Genomic DNA, 20,546 nt, shown 5'->3' on the forward strand with positions numbered 1-20,546 from the left:
TAAGGGCACGGCAGAGAAGATGTACATGCCATGGCCATGAAGTTTAAGGACCAGATAATGGCCCTCATTTTGTTAATGATGTCTTTGAACAGATAAGCTTGTTGCTTAGTATAAAGCACACGTTTTCATCGGCTTAACACCCGCAAGTGAACGGAATCTGCGAGAGACTCAATGGCCTGCTTAAAGAAAGAATAGCCAAATTGAAGCTTACTCTGAAGAAAGGATGGTTGCATTGCCTACCACTGGCATTATATGCGTTCAGAAATCAGCCAGGTTCCGACCACCATCTTACACCCCATGAAATAGTGACAGGGAGACTGATGAGGACACCCCTCAGACCTCCATCTCGAATTAGAAGTGATGCCCAGACAGCAGTAGAATTGTTTGGAAAGAATTTACGTGCTTACTTAACATGAATGAGTACAAGTATCTCTGTCATTTCAGATCAGCTCAAACGGAAGGGTTGTGGGGCTCAGAACACAGATGGAGACCATGCAACAGACAGATTTGAAAAATGACATCTTATCAAACTTTTCCCCGGCAATCAGATCCTGATCAGAAACTTCACGCGTAAATGGCACGAAACACGCTTTAATGGCCCATTTGTCGTGGAGGATTTAACACCGTCAGCAGTGAAAGTACTAGGCAGACGTGCGTGGATATTTCTCGAGACGTGAAGATCTACGCTGGAGAACCCCCGTCACCCCCACCCCAATCGGAAGCAAGCATCGGGGAAGAACCTCAGCCAATTCAGACGAGATCCATGACGAGGAAGAAGGACGCAGAGACTGACAAATAAACAGAAACTGAATATTTTGGACTGTGGCTTCTTTCAGGACACTCTTTTAGCTGCAAAAAGGAGTAAAAGAAGGCTATTTGTACTTTAGAAACAGAAGCCTGCTAAACATTGGACTGAGGCACATTTAAGTCTTGATTGAGAAGAAAAGGTGCCAGATTTGGAGTTCCTTTTTGACGACTGGAAAAGGGGACAGTTCCCCGATTCCTTTCTCACTGAGTTTCTTTTTGGAGGCACCCATGGTAGTGCCTGATGGCCACATTCACAGGATAGTTCTTACAGTGTTTTTGTTAATTCTTCGTGCATATCCTGCGCTTGTGGGTAGAACTACTAACATTCATCTGTTCCTGCAAGATCCTAAGAATGGCCCAATCGTGAGGAGATTGCTTGCAGCTATAATAGAGAAGATTCTCCTGCATCCTGAGTACAGTTGAGAAAAAACAAATGCCCCTATCTGAGGAGAATGCTCATAGACTAGTAGGGTTGGTTTTTCACTATTTGATTGAGGAATGCCCACATCTTGTTGGAAGGCAAACTGATGTTCACACTTTCTTGAGAGATCTGTGGAATACAGTGGCACTTAACAAATTTCTATGTGATATAATCAAACAGGTTAATCTATATTCTGAGAGAACATAAAAACGTCCTGAATGAGACTTTTGAAGGAAGAGATCCAGAGCCTACTAGCTGTAGTCTTCTACTTCCTGCTGGAAACGCATCCACATTTTGTTTGGCGAAAGGACGTCATCCTGCAATCAGCCAGCTGTTTGAAGAGCTCATTGAAAAGATCAAGATATTGAGTATTGCATGATATTACCCAAATAGATTTTGAATTTTTCCTCCTTAAAAAAGAATGGGGAATATCGACAGCAACAACAATGCTGCTAAATTGAAAGGCCACCATGGCGAGCAAGAAGCTACTGCTGTATGAAGTGGGCCTATCTGTATGTTATTTATACATGTATCTTGTTTATTGTGATCCTTACTTCACTCACAGTATGTACTGCTTAATATTTGGATCCGAATAAAGCAAGGATGCCTGTGTATCTTCCTATGCAGAGGAGGGTACAGATGTGGCAACTACCAGACAACCGAGACCTTATGTAATTGTCCCTACTTTAGAGGTACAATCAAAGGCACCCAGTCCTATGATAGATAAATCTAGGCTTCCTTTTGGGGGAAGGTCACGTATGGAGATTATACAGGACTCTTTTTTGCCTCCATATTATGTTAATAGGATGAGGCTTCTGGAACTTTCTCCTACATAGGCAGTACATGTAAAAACACCATGTTTACTGACAAATGTTTCTATAATTGGTCCAGTAAGAAGGAATTATGCTGACATACTTCATGAGATGATTATAGAAGCTCATAAGAACAGAAAGAGACCTAAGAGAAGTGCTAGGGAGGATGATCGTGAGTTGAATGATTACCTGGATAGTACAGCACATTTGGGGAATAACATATGGTATCAGCATATAAAAGAAGTGGGAAGGAGGACCTCAAAGGAGGAATGCTTTGTATTTGCACTCCTGCCTTATAGCATGTGAAAGTCTAAGATCTTCATAGCTATTGAAATAGACATCCATACAGCACATTGTGTATCACACATAGCACTCTGCCATATAAGAGGTCAGTTCTTGGCCCGAACAGCCTCGTAGATGGAAAAACAGAGGACAGATGCAGATTTGGGGATCGCTGCTTTGACCAGATGGGTGGGAAGAAGGAGTGGTCACATGCAGAGCCTGGGTAGTCATTGGGTTCTATCAGACAACCTTTGACATAGTGCATAATGCATGCAAGCCTCTATGGCTGAGGCTTGCTAAACTGCTAACATGGGTCAAAGATAAAGGAGGACCTTTGCAGATAGTATGTATGTATGTATGTCAGATTATATAGCGCCAGCAGCCCACAGGCAGCAGGGCACTTTTACAGACAACAACAAACTATAATACCACATGTATCTAAGTTTATAACTCAAAAAGTCACTGAGAGAGGAACCGGAGGCCCCTGAACAGGTGGGTCTTCAAAAGTTTTCTAAAATTTAGATGATTTTCTTCCGATCTGAGTTCCAGCGGAAGTCTATTCCACTGCTGTGCTGCTAATACTACAAACCATCTGCCCATACCTGTCTTGAGCTTGTGTTTAGGTACTATGAGTAGACTCTTACCTTCAGAACGTAATTGTCTCTGAGGAGTATACATTACCAGACTATTTTGAGATAACAGGGAGCTTTCCCAAAGAGGCACTTGTGAACAAGTGTCATAGCTTTGAACTTAATCCTCTCTTCAACCCTGAGCCATGTAACAATCTTCTGGCTGAGGTAATATGCTCCCCTCTCCTTAGCTTCTTCACTATCCTCACTGCGTTATTTTCTATGACTTGAGATCTGGCTAGATCCTTTGCAGATGCGCCAATAAGCAAGTCATTGCCATAGTCCAACCTAGATAACACAATAGCCCTTGCAATTCGCTGCAGTCTGGATTCTTGGCATGAATATTATCGTGAATATCGATGAAGTCTGGCTGAACAGTCTCTGTTCATATAGTGCCTTTGGAAAGTGCAAATCTGTGCTTTAGAAGCAATGGCACAAGAAGTGTCGGAGAAAACCAGAACTGTGGTCGAATCTTTGATGTACCAGGAATGAGCATTGGAAAAGCAGTGATCACGGATCACTGCTGGGTGTCTGCATCCAGAACTTATGTGAAGCTGCCGAAGCACTGGGGAGGACAATGTTCTATAGTAAATGTTAATGTTCCAGCGTTGGTGATTCCTAAAGGTGACTTGAACATTGGAACATTGGAAGCTTTCCTAAAGCAGATGCTCACCTGAGGAAGAATAGATCTGTGGAGCTGATAAGCAGAATGAAGAGAGAAAATGATTTCTCAGCCAAGTCAATAGAAGCCTTTGATTCCATTCCATATGAACACAGACTGTTCAGCCAGACTTCATAGATATTCACGATAATATTCATGCCCAGTATTTAGCATTTATATGTGTAAAAATTGAGCAAACCTGAATTTTGAAACACAGGGGCTATGTGTATACATATCTGATTCAGAGTACACACAAAGAGAGTTCTGGTGTATGATTCCAATACCCAGAGTATATAACCCTTTTCTGTAAGGAAACTTGGCCTAGACTCGATTTTGAAACCAAGCTTCCTCAAAAGACAAGTTCTTGACAAAAGAAGTGAAATATATTTTTGTTTTCAGCTTCTCCTTTCTGATTTAATCCAGGGACACTTGTCTTTTGTAACTCTTTGGCTTCTAATTCTTTCTCCCTCCAGCACTGGGTTTCTATATACTGGCACTACTATCTTTTCTAAGATTTGCTCTTTCTTTTCATTACTTTTGTTCTCAAATGATGAGACTGTACAAGGTTCTGTATTACCTCCATTGTTTTTACATTTCAGTTTTGGCACATTATAACTTTTACTTGTGTATACAACATTTTTTTTCTCACTGTGCATATATTAATAATTATTTACCAAAAAATGTTTGGGCTGGTGTGCATTTGTCTCATTTTTTCTGAACCATGCATAAATATGGTTCTGATCGAGATACGTCCCAGACATGATCACAGCTATGGATGGAGGTGTTTGTGCAAACATTGGAGAATCATTTTGTATATTTATACCTTCTCATGATGATGAGACTAGCACCTTGACAGAGGCCATAGAGATGCTGACGAAGCTGCACGTCCAAATGGTGGACGAAGTGGAAGATGTTGCTGATGATAGCTGGTTTGGATCCCTCTTTTCCTGCCTTCCACAATGGATGACAGACATGTTCAAATTCCTTGGAGCCCTGATAGTAATGGTATTGCTTGGATTCTGTGTGATTAGGATCGTAATCTCACAATGCAAGAAGACTGTAAAGAAAGCCATAGGGATGAAGATCATGATTGATGTTGAGTCAGGATGGGACACTGAAGAGTTGACAGATGAAGAAATCAGGCATTTTGTGAATGCCAGTATCTTTGCACCTAAGGGAACGAAATTCCTGTATCTAAAGAACCACAAGAAGTATGTGGGAAGATGGATCTATTGCAGTCCAAGTGGCCAGTGCATGCTCATGACGTGGAACAAAAATGAGCATGTGAAATCAGCTGGATGCCTGAAAGGAATCGTAAAGATATGGGTTCCAAAGACACATTTCTTCAGAAAAGGATGTCTAGATGTAAAGGATGATGAGAGAGTGGCTGATGAATCGCCCAGATGGGGGAGTGTAGAGAAGGAGCCAAGTACCCCCACCTCAAGCATTTTGCCCATATTGCCTATATGTTGGGAACCAGAGTGTGAAACACGTGCAGTACCAGTGAACATACCGATACCAAGAAGAATCATGGAAGCAAGGTTCCCATTGAGAAAACCATATCTGCATACAAGACAGTATGATGGCCATTTGAATGAAATACCAGAAGAAGCATTAAAAGAGAGCAAAATAGCAGATTGGTGACATCACACAAAGTAATATGACGCACCTAGAAGAGATGCAGAGACAAGAGAATGTAGACATTCTATAAGGCATCAAGAAAGTATCAAAGATAAGTGACATCTCGGGCTCGAGATGAAGCAAACGTATGCTACAGAGACGATGAAGATATCAAATTATTTTACAAGTGTACAGATGCAAGGAAATGCAAGCAGACAAAGAATTATTGAGGCTAGCTATGTAGTGAATAGATTGCGGCAAGCGCCAACATATACATATATAGGAGTAAGTGAAGAATGGATGTTTCCACAATGTGTTATAGCAGAGCTGGACCAGAGAAGGAAGGACTTTTCCAATGTGTCGCAGTGGAAAAAACAATGGAAATACAGAAATTAATCTCAGAAAGGCGAGGCTGGATCAGCCCCAAGAAGCCAAGGTCTTATCAGACTGGAATGAGCAGACATTAGTTACAATCGTGTGGAAGAATGAAACTCTTGTTCAGAAGGCATGGACGGAAACAAGGAAGACGTCAGAGGTTTATTGAAAAATAGTATTTGAAATGCACCAAATTTGTGGTCTACAATCATGTGGATGGATGGAACTGAATAAACATGACGAACCACACCTACGCAGAGTGTGCCTCTACCCCCCTGAATTCTGCAGAGCAAGAAACATTTCGCAGGCAAAGTTGAAAGCCTTAATTGACGTGCAGACCACTGAGGTGATGATAGATGATATGCTAATTGGTGGGAAGCTATGGTTATGACCAGCTCACCAGCACCTGAAAGTCCAGCCTGTGTGCTGCTATCATGGGTGGAAAAGTACTGACGGATGTAAGAGTGCCAACCAATTGTAGTGATTTGTTTGACGGATGGGCTTAGTAGTCCCACCTGATGTTGAAGAACCTATCACCTTTTAGACTGGTATGGAACGTATACTTAGATGTTCCCTTTAAACCTATCACATTTGTCACTAGGTTGTTGTAGTTTACCACATAGGATGATGTCAGCAAATACATAGGTTAGCATTATCAATGACGAGTTTTTGCTAAATAAAGAATGTTTTTTATGAAATGCATTGAGAGACCATGCTATGAGACGTCCATTGATGTCCGTTGTACTCCCGTATTAGATAATTGATATTAAAAGATTGGGCCGTATTAGAGGCCCATCTTAAAGGGCCTCATTCTGTGGCTGGTGCTAGTCATGGCGCCATGACTAGCACCAATACCGGTACCACCACCGACTTGGCGGTATGGGGACTTACCGGTCTATTCCGACCATTGCAGGAACTGTAAGTCCCCATTTGAAAAGTCATTCCCCATTCCCATTCAAGCCCCCATAGGGCTCAATGGGAAGGGGGAAGGTGGCAATAATGGTACCGTAAATTACGGTACCGTTATTGACAGCGGTATCCCTTTGCGGGTCCCGTCCTTAATGCCTGCTAAAACCAGGCAGTGAGGAAGGACTCACAAAGGGACCTTGGAATAGGGCGCAAAGGGATTACCGGCACCCGGTATCCCTTTGCGCCCAGCTTGTAATGAGGGCCAAAGTATTGCTACCTCGTCTTAAAGGGCTGGGTCACCCGTTCTGGTTCATCTCTCTTTGTCTACTGAAGGTTTCTGGCAACAGGGGCGTTCCTTTTTACCAGTGAGACTATAAGGTAGCTGAACTGGCCTCACGAAAAAGCACAGATATTAGGTGTGCAGTAGGGAAGCTGTCTGTTATGGCCTGGCCTTTGATTTACAACTGTAAATGGAGCAGAATAATTTCTGGAAGGTGATTTATTTTGTTTTGCATTTTTAAAGCCTCACACAGCCAGCGGGCATCGAGGCACAGTTACAGGAATTGTTTGTTTTTTCAGTTGCATAATTGTTTTTTTTTTGTCTTAGTTGCATATTTATAATGCGCTTAAACACCCACAGGTTTCTAAGCGTGGACCGGAGGGTCAAACCTGTGTTGCTTCGTGTCGTCTTGCTTCCAAGGCGCGCAAGTTGCCGTTAAGCTATGCCCCCAGGTGATGACGGCTTGCTGAGAGTGCTATCCAATATCGACTGATGTAAGATGTCTGCCTGATAGAAGGTTAAAAAAGAGGTCAGGGTTGGTAGATCCCTCACAATCTCTTTGGGCCTCATTCCGAGTCTGGCGCTAACCAATGGCGCTATTAGCGCCTTGGTCGGCGCCGGACCCGTACCGGCACCGCCCTGGTGGAATGGGAAATTACTTCCCTATTCCGAGTTGACCAGGGTGGTAATTTCCCATTCCCCAGGGCTCTTCCCCATTCCCAAATGAGCCCCCATAGGGCTCAATGGGAATGGGGAAATTGCAAATAACGGTGACCGTACTTTACGGTCACCGTTATTGGCTTAAAAGCCCCTTTGCGCCCTCGTTCCTAACGCCTGCTAAAAGCAGGCGTTAAGGACGAGGGCGCAAAGGGAACTCGGAATGTGGCGGTAAGGGATTACCGGCACCGGTCTCGTTAACGGTGACCGGTATCCCGTACCGCCATACTCGGAATGAGGCCCTTTGTGTTCAGAGGAATGTTTTGGGATAACTTCCACTGGGTAGGCACTGTCAGTCCTAAGACAGATCACGATTGGATACAGAACACGAGGAAGCAAATGATTGTTTTTATCTTTTCTAACCGTACATTTAGGTTTCCGATTGGCAGTTAAGTTTGGATCTCACTATAAACCTACAATGGTTGCCAAGATATTTTAAACGTTTGTTCTTCATTAATTAATGGCTTTAAAGCAAAAATGAAAGTGCAACGATCAAATAACACACTTTATCATTTGTGAAGACGAAAGCACATAAAACCAGTGCCAACTTGAATTCTTTAGTGTTAAAGAAAAGTGTAAACTATTTGAATCATGTATACTTCAAGATAGCCTTTGTTACAGTACATCAAGTTAAAAGAAACGTTCTGTTTGAAGATGCCATGAGTTTGATAAGGTCAAATCAGGCATATGTATTTACATTACAAGTGAATGATTCATTGTAAGGAAAAATCCTAAGTCATTTGAAAATTCATTGGTCATGCTCATCCTTTTCGTATAAAGTATGTGCTGATCTTACTTTGCATTTCCATTACCATCTACAGTGGCTGACAGGTGACAAAATGCAGAGACTTGGGACTGGCACGAAGATCTAATTTTACTTGACAGAAAGAAGTGCTCCTTAGAAAGCTCTTTCTACTGCGTGTTATCAATAATTAGGATTTTTTTGTTCAATACGTTTCTATCAATATGTGTATTGTTTGTGTATTGATTTTGGCAAATGTGTTCCCTTCAGTTTCAATACAGTCCTCTTTCTCTCTCTTTCTCTCTCTCTAGGAAGGAGCTCCCTCTACATCATTCTGTCGACCGGAGGGATTTTTCTTCTGGTTACTTTGGTGACCGTTTGTGCCTGTTGGAAACCCTCCAAGAAGTATGCATTTGTTTAAAATAAATATCAGTTAAATGTTAAGTGTTTGTTTCTAAACACTTCCATTTAAATTGTACAATCAGGGAAAGCCACATAGGAGGGCTCTTCTTTTTCACAGACCCTCTCCCGTGTCAGCCTTGTGTGTGTTGATGTCTTCGCAGGGCCTGTGCAACTGAGAAACCTATGTGCATGCAGGCAGGGCTCAGTCACACAAGGGATGACAATCTGGTTGTTGTTTACAAATGATACAGAAAATGAAAATCACTGAGAAAAAAGAAAAATAACAATTCATGACAATACTCACAGCATATCACAACAAAGAAAGACATTAGCCAAGCAGGAACAGTGATTCAAAGAGAAACTATCGCTGTCAAATACACATCCAGGCATATATGATCAATGCCCACACAATCAGATACGGGCAAAGAAGCACCCTGATGAAAAGATCCACTCGGCACGTCTACGACAAGACCTTAACTACAAAGGAAGAACCCCTTGCACATGCGCCATATCAGCAAAATAACATTTGACCATCATAATGCACAAACAACCCCCCCCCCTGCCCATACATATTTACACCTACTAGGAGCATACACAGATACAATAGTGAAATCTAGTAACACGACGGTAACATGCAGCCCGCTTTACCATCCGTAATTTCCTATAACATTTTGTAACAACAAATAAATACATCGTCCATCACTACACTGTGGCAGGTGTTAATAAGGCAAATGTCTCCAAACAAAATTACAGTTCCAAGGGATTTCCACCTGAACATGACTTGTGGTGAGTGCCCATTCTTAATTCCCAAAGGACTTAATTTGGAAATGGAGGAATTTCCTTGAAGATAATGCCACAGAAGGTAATTCCTCTATTCTTTTGGAAATATCCTCCATGTGTATGCTGTAAAAATATCCTCCTGTTTGGTTTGCAACTCATAAGTAGGAGGACTCTAAAAACTGGAGGTAACTCTTTTACCGTCAGTTTTTTCAGTTACCTTCAAACTCATAATTGTACTGGAGACATTACGGAGGTGGGCAGGGTGTAAAAACAATCAAAATATTATATTGTATTAGATGTATGATTTATAAAGCACAGCTATGACTTGCAAGGAGGCATCTTGGTGTTGAAAAGACCTTAGCAGAGACATCAGCTATTAAAGAGGTTGCTGTGGGGTTGGCAATAACCCCGGACACAGCCACATTTGTATCACCTTTTGGAAGATGTTGTTAAGATTTCAGATGTTGATGGGAAGACGGTACCATGGGTGTGGTGGACCCAGATAGGACACGGAGCTGCCACCCTCTCAAGATTGACCAATAAAACCAATGTATAATGCAGGGTTCAAGGCACGTAACCATGAACCAATTTGAAGAAGAAATACCCTGGACTAGGAGAGCATTAATATAGCCTGGTGAAGCAGGGTTACATCAGGAGCTAATTGAACTGTAAAAGTCAGCTGTGTGCTAATTTCTTCACTGCTAGGACTAAGGGACTGAAGGGACCTGGACTGAGTTCCTGTGTTGTTGGAATATGACCCTGAGTGGGGAATGACTCACTTTGTTCTAGCAAAGGTCCTGATTCACAAATAATCTAATTTCTGTGAAATGCAAATGATGTCCTTCACAGAGATGCCTTATGTCAAAATGTGCATATTGACCCAGCAACACCTCAGTGTTGGGCATGCACTCTCTAAATTGGCTATTCTTTGGCTCACAGCATGCACGTGGGTGGAGTGCATGGGTGTGATTAGTTTATGTATTTCTTCTTTTTATTTGTTTATGATTTATTTCAAACATTTACAAAATTAGCCATACTAAAATAAATATTAGAATGAGTTAAACCAATTGACAAACAAACTCACCTACACTATTATATATAAAATGCATAATGTATCATAAAAAATCTAAAACCCTTGAGTCAATTCATATTGATATAGTCCCTATAAATTGAAACTTCCTGTATAGATATAACGTATTAAATAAAGTAAACGGGTACAAAGATTTCCTTAGATATATTATCATTTTCATGTTTAGTCACCTAAATGAAGCAGACGTCAGTCAATGCATTTTAGAGGGGGTTTGTCGTCCTTGTCCACTAGCACTTGCTGTATGTGTGAGATAGCAGCTATCATGAGCGAGGTGTGGGTACCATGTAATGACCTACTCTCCTTTGCTAGGAGCACAGTACTGCAGAACAGGCATTGAGGAGCCCGTCAGTATCTCAAGACATTGCAATCGGTTGTCCAGGTACTGTCAGGTATTAGCATCATATGGCCGGCGGATACTCATTCTATGAGTTGTGTTGCAGATCAGTCTGCATGCCAACTCAGCAAAATCTGTTTTATATGACCCTGGGGCATTTCCGGTATAAGCTTGTAACCATGCACAGTGGACAGTGACTGGCTGCTAGTCGGACTTACTACTTGGTTGTACAAATAGTATGTTTGCCAGCTTGGCTCGGTCATCTCATTTGAGAAACTAGGAATGGAATGCATTGGTGATCAAAAGGAAGTGAATTAGACCAAAATCGTTCATTCTCTCTGAGCAACAAACAGCGGTACTTTCATGAAATCCATGCCAGATATGTGCCTCTCAAAAAAAAAAAACATCAGATTGTAAAGGTGCATAGCAATAATAAAGCAATTGTACAGATTTAAGTTTCAATGCATAGTGCAAAAATCTCCTTTGTGTATTGGAATAGGTTCATAGTACATCATTCAAAATGATCACTGGTATACTCCGCTGAACCACAACGCAGATAACCTTCCTCTAGTCACAAAGGCAAGTAAATAGATTGTATTTTCAATAGGTTGATGGCAAGGCCCACACGGCACACCACTAATCAAAACAAAGTAACGAGACCTGAATAACTGATTGCTTAGATATAGTTCTTCCTGCTCCTTTTTTGCCATTCCGTTTGGCTGTAAATCACACATGTTAACAGATGTTGCTATAATCCAAATGATCCGAATTGATGGAATTCAATTTATTGACCTTGGTAGGAGGATGTGCGCTGTCCGGATTCCAATTTATGAGCTGCATGTCACCTGCAGGTGTCATTAGTAATTCCTTTACTCACTGGGCCATCCATCCAGCCACCTGAAACTCAAGAACAGTCAGGCCTCTAACACCTGAAAGAAAACACCTGAACCCACCCACTTCAAAATTGCCTCCACCATAAATGCCTAAATCCTAGCCTTCAAAGTGAAAGGTCCCGTGGGTGTATATTGCAATAAACTCCCCAAAACACACAGTCCAAAACAGCAAGACAAAGCAGAAAAAACAGGAACCAAACTTCACGAGATGACAGACCAAACGAAAAACAGTGGAACAGATTAACTCATCTAATTAAATATGCATTGAAACCATGCCCATAAAGGTTAACAGTGCCATTCTATCCCCTAAACTAAGCTCAACTACAGAACAGCCACTGTCACCACCAACAGACCATCAGACTATAGAGAGAAAACCAAATAACAAAAAAAACAGCAGTATATTCAAACACAAATCACATATCACAAGAGCAAGAACCAACTTTGTCTTAAGTCATGCAAAGGTCAGGAAGAGATAGAATTAGTATTCCATCCGGCTAATCACACCTCATTCCTAGCCCATGCTCACAACAAAAGCCATGTATCCCTATAAACATAAAAAAACAAAAAGGCTGATTACTCACGTGTCTCATTGCACCAGTACTCAACTAGAAAAATATCAGTCTGCCTCAAAAAAATCTCCCTACTTATGACAATGAATACCTCCCAAATACTCCAGCCACCATCATGCCAAAACACATTTGCTCCACGAGAGCCGTGCAGCTCACGAGAAATAAAGTGTCATCGTTAAATCAGCCTAAATGTAAATAGTTAGACTGTCGTCCTGTGCCCTGAGTGATGAAGACCCACACCAGGCCTTAACCTGCCTGAAAGTTTTAATCTTTGCAAAAGAAGACACAGCAAGACTAAGACACACATAGAATGAAATCATGAAACACTTCACTGCACATTTGGACCAATCTGAAGCATGACTCACAAACCTTACCCTTAGTCTTCTGAACATGCGACAATATTTCAACTTCACAAGGGAAGCCTTGACAACTTGCAATCAATAACTCATCTGCACCAAAAAGAGACCTCATCAAGGCCCACACAGAGCTTGCTCTTAAAGACACTCTTCTCACCATTAGCACAAAGCACTTAAGAACGTCACGCACAAAGCATTATACAGACACACAATTCAAGGCAGGACTGTTCAAAGACTACTGCATCACCAAACAAGAACAGAAGATGTCTGCTCCCTTCTCCCGTAAGTGCAACCCACGGAAGCAGAAAGTATACTCGCCATACCTTGAAGGCGGATCAACAACCTGCACAACAAAACCAGAAAACTTGAGTAATCCATGATCCACTAATAAAGCCCACAGAAGAAGGGAGCCATCTCCACCAAGAAGCCAGGAATATGAACTATGACTCTAATTATGCTCTAAAACCAATCTACCTCTGCCATTAATATAGACACCCAACTTTGTATGGAGAAAACTGCATGGGGGTCCAGCAAAACAATATAATTGCAAATAATTAAAAACTCTTTGGAACACCCCTCATAACTATGAAGAAGCACAACTTTACACTACTCCCTACGCAGCTGCTTTGCAACCAAGGTCTAGCACAGTGAACTGCCAGACACCGTTCACAAACATAACTTAGACATGACCTTTAAAGTGAAACATAGTTCAATCTCATATTGCAAATGATCAGGTGCTTACTTCATAGGGAGGACTACTCCATTCCCCAGCGGCACTGCCAAGACAGAACAGGTGGCGAGTAGGCCTACATCTGTGTTGAAAAAGTACCAACTTCTTCATCAAAACCACCAGGATATCTTATTTTTACCACCCACAAAGCGTGCAGAATATATTTGTGGCACAATAGTTTGACCACATCACAACACAGCAAACTGAACCTTCAGACAGCATCTTCCTGGGTCATCTATATCCATGTTTGTTATGTAGACCAATAATTTCCATGTTAAAAACCTTCTCAAATGCTAATAATTGAATGCAGCATTTTACTAAACCACGATATGAAACAGGGCTGATATTTGACTGAAGAGAGAAAACCTAGAAACATAATACCAGATCCAACCCAACAACTCAGATAACCGCCATATTCCTTTCACACTCACATCGGATAAAGCCAGAAACCAGAGCCAACCCAACATTAAGACGAAAAGCAAAGAGGGCGGAATCTAAAGAGCACCAATGGAACCAAGTAGGCGACCATACAACCAGTCCTAATGGAAATGATCATGGGCGTCAATACAATCACAACAATATTCCACAACAATGTGGCTGATATGATGGATGGCCGGATTCCACGGATTCATTCTAGTAATGAATAAAGCAAAACATATACACTTGATTCTCAATGGAAGTAAACGCTGATAAGAAAACCATGTTAGATTCTGAAAGAAAACAGTGCCATTTATCCACCAAGACCTCCAAACAATACGGGCAGTAAGGAAGCAGCATAACCTAAACGTGTAATCTGCCTTCTTCAATACACAAAACCACATAAATAGAAACATACGCAAGAAATTCTTAATCTCTTTAAAGCGATACTTTGTAGACACTACACCCTCTCACAGTGATTTCAAACACCCTGTTTCAATGCATGGAGTGTGACGAATTCTTCTCAAGAAAATAAGCAAGGTAAGACGAGATTTTGCTTCTTATAATGCTACAAATGTTTCTGAGAGTAAAACACGAACAACTGGTATGATATCAAACCAGTGTCAGTGGAATCCCCCCACAATCCAATAAAGGTATAAAAACATACCAGTTCCCTGGGAGACAAAGAATCAACTAACTCGGCAAAGGAGACCATGTCGATCTGCAATTTACATCTTCACGATTCTAGGAAAAACAATCGAGATGTATGATGATATATGGTTCAGCCACCAAAGGATTGAAAAGAACATTGTATGGGATCATCAGGCAGGCTTCGGGTCATGTGGCACTAGCCAAACTAGTACTAAATGATGTATTGGCATTATATGCCGATGAGATGCAACCTTACCTCATACTTTTCTACCTCTCAGGCCAATTTTAACAGAGCAAACCACAAAACTCTACAATGAAACAGAGTATTACAACTGTCGGCAGAGTCCTCCAATGATATACTGCTTACCAAACTCACCACAGGTACTACCACATTCAGGATCCCCATAGATTCATGTTCTCACGCATATTATTCAACATCTACCTGGAAGTCTCATTGGACATATGGACAAGTATTTGGATGTCACCCAAACATGTCACAGTGGAGCAAGACATTGGACACCTTGCCAACCACCTGGAAAAAATACAGAATTCAATGTTGTACAATTTTCTTGAACGTTACCCGCTGATAAAATAATTCCTACTTCCCCCCTCACCTCCCTTCCACATACAGTCATGAAGAAATGGGAAAGCAAAACCAGACAAATCAGAAATGGGTTTTTATAGCTCTCGTCTTTATTCAAGGCTTTGCTGTTTAGAGGTATAAAATGGATGCCAATCTCATGAACAAAGGGAAATGCCCCATGCATCTTCCTCAGTGGAAGGCAGTGTTTGTGTGAACTCCCCTTGGGCCAGGAGTTACAAAGCTAGAGTTAGTCTAAGAGTCCAGCCCCCCACCCCCAATTCTCTTTCCCTGGCAAACAGACGTCTTGAAGCTCTTGTTTACTGGGCTCTCTTGGACCCTTAGGAAATCTCGCCTTCTAAACTGGGGTCCTAGGTCCACTTCCCTGTCCCCCCGAGGTGATGGAACTGGCTTTGTGATCATGGAAGTCTCTAAAGGCTTGTCCGTTCCTTCCTTGTACTCCCCCCGAGAAGAGATGCCTTTAATTAAAACACCTTCTCAAAAACCAAGTCATGTCTCTGGTTCAGGATTTCCATGTGTCACCCTCACGGTATTCAAACAACTAAAATGTCTTATCCACAAATAGTCTCTCCTGGTGTTTTCTCATCATCACTCACAATCCCTTAGGAACATTGGTTTCAGAGGGTGCCATCATGTATTCTTCACTGTAGGATAATGGGCTGTTGTAATAGCTTCCATGGCATCTCCCAGAGGTGGGGTATGCCGTGGGTACTCTATGTTCTTGGGTCGATGCAATGGTGCTGCTCTTATCTCAGGAGATAATCCTGACACCCAGACACAGCTGACCTTCCTCCTCATCACACAGGTGCTCACCCATTCCTGGAGACATGTCTCTAGGTCTGACCACTGATCCATGGGCTATTTAATGGTTAAATTCCTCACTTTTATGCCACACGATTGTTCCTCCCTGCACTCTTTCCAGACAATGGTTTGATGCCTGTTGCCTCACTGTCCGACACTGGCTGTCCCAGCACATTCAAGGCCATCTGTAGTCTCTTAATCTTCTCCTTTCAACCACTTCTCTGCCCCAGCACTGTCCTGCTTCTATAGGAGCTCCCACATCGGCTCTAAAGTACACTCACCACTCCTACTCTCCTCCAACCATTGTTTCCTCCTTTACTCTTGCTTGCTCACTGCCAGCCACTGTAGTCTCCACTCCTGCTGGCTGGTGTCCTCCAACCTCTGACCTCTTCCCTCCTGCCAGTTGTTCTGCTCCAATTTCTGGCCTCTCTTCTCTGGCTTGATGCTCTTTTCCTAATATCTTCTGCTTCCACTCCCCCTCCGCCGCCTGTGCATTTAATTCACCTCCCACCTTATCTTTCCCCTGCACCTTCAACACTCTCTCCCACTCCTCCTCCTGCACCCCCAGATCCTGCACTATCAGCCCTTCTTCTCCTGCAACTTGAGTTCGCTTTCCACCTCCACCGCCTTCTGACCCGCTGTCTCTCCATGCCTGCACACTCTGCTGCTCCAAATGCCCACACTCCCTAATGCCACCACGTGATAAAATCCCCCCACATTCCCACTCCTGTGCCGGCCTACGTTCAATGGCCTTGACATGGGTACAAAAGTGATTCTGAGATGGGAATCTCTGAGTTTAATGCGTCTTCTATTATGTGGGCCAAGCCTGTAATAGGCCGGTCACTAATCTTCGATTTTCTACTCTTGCATATCAAGGTAGAATAAGGAGGCAGCACTCATGTAAGCACATCCAGAGCTGACATGGACTCTGGCTCCTGTTTGCGGGCTGATGTATGCATGATAATAACAATCCTTTGCATATCCATGTTCGTAGTTCTTGCCTTTCCTTCTTATGGGTCCATATAACCACTGGTCACCAAAGTGATTTCTCCCTCAGATACAAATGGATGCAAAAGGCCAACTCTTCCCAAGTCCATCTCTCCCAGGGCCAGAGGACTCGCAGAGGTGACGCCTGCTTTCCACATAGCGTGATAAAGGGCTTGGTAGCAGGTCTCATTTGGCGATCCTCTCTTCCAGATCCCTGGTGTTGTGAGGGATCCAGAAGATCTGCCTGATATCTGGCCCCAAAGTCATGCACCCGCACACACTCTGACAGCAAACAGGGCAAATTGATACAATACAAATACAGAATTAGATGCCAGGTCATGAAGCGGTAGGAATGGCACCAACAGCTGCCTTCAAAAGGAGACATAATCGAAAGTAAACTGCAAGTAGATCTTCACATAAAGCACATGACATAAGTAGCACAATTCCAGCTGCAGATACTATATAAAAGAGACACAGACTTCCATTCATAGATATGTGCTCTAGATTGAGCTTCTGCCCTGTACAGTAATGTGTCCCAATGCCTTCCCAAGCACATACTGGCACCATTACATTGCAGGACTCACCTTCTGATCTTGATTGACTCTGTTTCCATTGAAACAAGTCCATTCTACACCTCTGGCTTGACCTGAAAAACCCTACGCCTAAACTCCCTTCAATATCTTGTGTATCCAAACAATTTGGTACTTCTGAGCTTTGCCATGCCCATTTCAAAAGGAATCATCTTCTGGAACAGAACTAAAAATTATTTGTGTCAAAATCGATTCAGTCTCGTCAAGGAGATCATTGTGTCTAGCAAAGCTCAAAAGAAAGGGATCACACAGATGTCTAAATCAGCATTCACCAAGGTTCCTTGTAAAACAGTAGACCTAGTCGGCAGCCTACATAATTCACCACTGAGGCTGAAGGAATTGTACGATTGGACTGAAAAAAAGGTCTGACCGTACAAAAAGTCCGAAAAATGCTACCACCAAAGGTTCAAACACCAAAAGTTCGAACCTTTAGTGGTAGCATTGTAGGTAAGTATATAAAAAAAAAGCTGCGGGGGTATCCCCCGCAACACCCCGTTCACTATACTTTAGAGTATAGTGAGCGGGGGTTGCAGGAGATCCCCCGAAACACACCCGAGAAAAAAATGGGGCTGCGTTTGTGTCCCCCGCAACACCCTGCTCACTATACTTTAGAGTAAATTGAGCAAGGGTTGCGGGGAAAACCTGTGCAGCTCCCGGGAAAAAAAGGACCCTGCGGCGCAGGTTCCCGATCACGGAAGTGAAAGGGAACTGGTGCCGCAGGGACACAGCATGAAGAAAAGGTAAGTAGGGTATGTTTATGTTGGGGGTGTGGGTGTGTTGAGCGTGTGGGTGATGGGTGTGTCATATGTGTGTGGTGGGTGGGGGTGGGAGGTGGGTATGTAGGGGTTTTGAAGGTGCGTTCGCATGAGAAATGTACAAACCTTTTGTGGTTCGTATATTTCTCATGCAAACTTTCTGGCCGTGGCAAAATCAGCCGCAGTCGGATCACGTAGATCCGAGGCTGATTGCACACTAATGCACACTCATGGTCATCTCTGACATTGTATGCAAAACCACCACATAGGAGAAGTGCATGCGGGCACACACTACATCACATCCACATTATCCATAAGAACATACCTTTCCCAATCCACTGGGACTTTCACCAGTATTCTGTATTTTGGGCTATGACTGTCTCAGAATGTGTTGCCCACAAACCCTCCTTCAGTAGACCAACCTCCAACAAGAACTGCTCTTTGATCGTCTGAAAGCCAATCCGAACTTAAATGGATAAGAGAGCGTTCTCACAGTTGTATTAGGTTTATTAAATTCAAGATATGATATCTGATTAACTGCTGTGCCCGGGAGCTCTTCTAGGAACTGAAAGGAGAATATCCTACTGTACTGCGGCAAGCTACACAAAGATGTATATAAGTGTTTAACTCTGAACAAGGTCCATTGGAGCTCCACCCTTCAAAAACCGCCTCATTATATATTGTTGATCAGTGTATCGGGGGCACACCGTTCAAACAATTGCCTAATTATATATTGTCAATCAGTGAATCAGGGTCACCCTGCTCCAACAATCACCTAAATATCTATTATTCATCAATGCATCACTTTAGCAATTGTTTTTCTCTCTCTCATGAATTGGAACATGCACCCCATTGTCGCAATGATTTGGACAGCGCTCCAACTCTATCTAGGACTGGCTCAGTCTACAAGTCATAGAAAATAAAACATAAATAAATAACAGATTTACAACAAATTGGCCAGTAAACCTTTTGTTTTTTTTTGTTTTTCAGGGATAAACGGAAAAAGGATAAACATGAGTCCATCGAATACATGGACCGCAAAGAGGACCATTTAAAGCATGAAGGTAATGACCACACTGAAGAGCTAGAGGGAACTATGCTGACTGTTAAAATACTACGTACAACATAGGGCTAGCATATCATTTTGTAGCTTCAGAACTGTTTGTCAAATGTTCCAGTAAATTATTGGGTAAAAACTATTTATTAAAACAAGTGTGCTTTGATCCCCTTTCTAAACTTACATTCACCAGGCAGTGGTTGCCGCCTCCTTCCTACGCGAGATCAGATTCCTAAATATAAGCACTCTGGATATTTGGTTCAGGAGCAGATACTTCCCCATTGGACTGGTTCACAGTAGCTTGTGATTCCTCGTTGGAGAACGAGACTGAATTGGATCATGGTACCTAAATCAGCGGATCTTATTATATAACTGGATAGCACAAGGTGGACCCAGCCCCCAGACGTACCACTGTGGATTCATTTAATGGGAGCACCTTTCAGCATCCTAGCCCTCCCAAGGTCCTTCACTTCATAGTTTGTTAAGTAGACCATTTTAACAGAATGCTCCTGCAGTAACACCTTTGTGCTTCGAAAGGCCGCATTTTAGGGTAATTTTAATTCGCTTTTCGGCTTGAAACAAAGTCCCTTGCTTGGCCCTTAAGGTGTGTGTGTGTGGGATGACTCAGGGGCCAGCCCCCACCACCTGCAGCATTATGTTGTTCTTGGGGCAGAATCGAGATGTTTTCCTGGTCTCACCTAGAACACTGTGGACATGGAAGAGGGGGCAGGCTTCTGGTTTATGCTTCCGATACTGGCCCTTTAAGTAAGACAACTCTGACTACAGTATTGAAATCCGGGGGTCTGTCGGCCCAGACCTGCTGTGTTTGGTCCCTGTTGATATCACACCAAAGATAGCCAAAGTGCAATCGCTTGAGGATATGCTCAGCGATATGGCAGAGTGGACGTGCTGGATCCGGGCGTGGACCTGGAGGCATGCACGCTAGCCCACATGCGTGAATCTGCCTGTTCCAAGATGACAGATCAGCTTTTTAGAAAAATTAGTCCGCATGGGTGGGGGAGAGATGGTAAAATCAAATAACGTACACATTGAGCCCTAAAATCCCAGGCAGTTCAACCAATTCCAACATAGGGAAGATTGTCACACCCAGCTGCACAACCTTACCACAAGCCACGCCCACAGGAAGGGAAGGAACCACTAGGGAAAGAGTAGCGTGGGGATTTGGAGAGATGGAGTGGTGAAAGGAGGAGTTAAGGCATTTTGGTGCAAACAGCAGTGGATGGGGGATGTGCAGGAGAAGATGGAGGTGCAAGACAA

The 20,546-nt window shown here is 42.8% G+C and overlaps 1 protein-coding gene across 1 annotated transcript in view; it reads left to right on the plus strand.

Moving 5' to 3' along the window:
• Nucleotides 1–20,546, plus strand: part of HEPACAM (hepatic and glial cell adhesion molecule) — a 388,102-nt gene that overhangs the window by 351,037 nt on the left and 16,519 nt on the right. The window contains exons 4-5 of the mRNA XM_069614560.1: nucleotides 8,567–8,660; nucleotides 19,202–19,275. Coding sequence (XP_069470661.1) covers nucleotides 8,567–8,660; nucleotides 19,202–19,275 — 168 coding nt within the window. The remainder of the gene's footprint in view (nucleotides 1–8,566; nucleotides 8,661–19,201; nucleotides 19,276–20,546) is intronic.

This window comes from Ambystoma mexicanum, chromosome 9 (assembly GCF_040938575.1).
Source record: "Ambystoma mexicanum isolate Mex_15411 chromosome 9, UKY_AmexF1_1, whole genome shotgun sequence".
NCBI classification, from domain to species: domain Eukaryota; kingdom Metazoa; phylum Chordata; class Amphibia; order Caudata; family Ambystomatidae; genus Ambystoma; species Ambystoma mexicanum.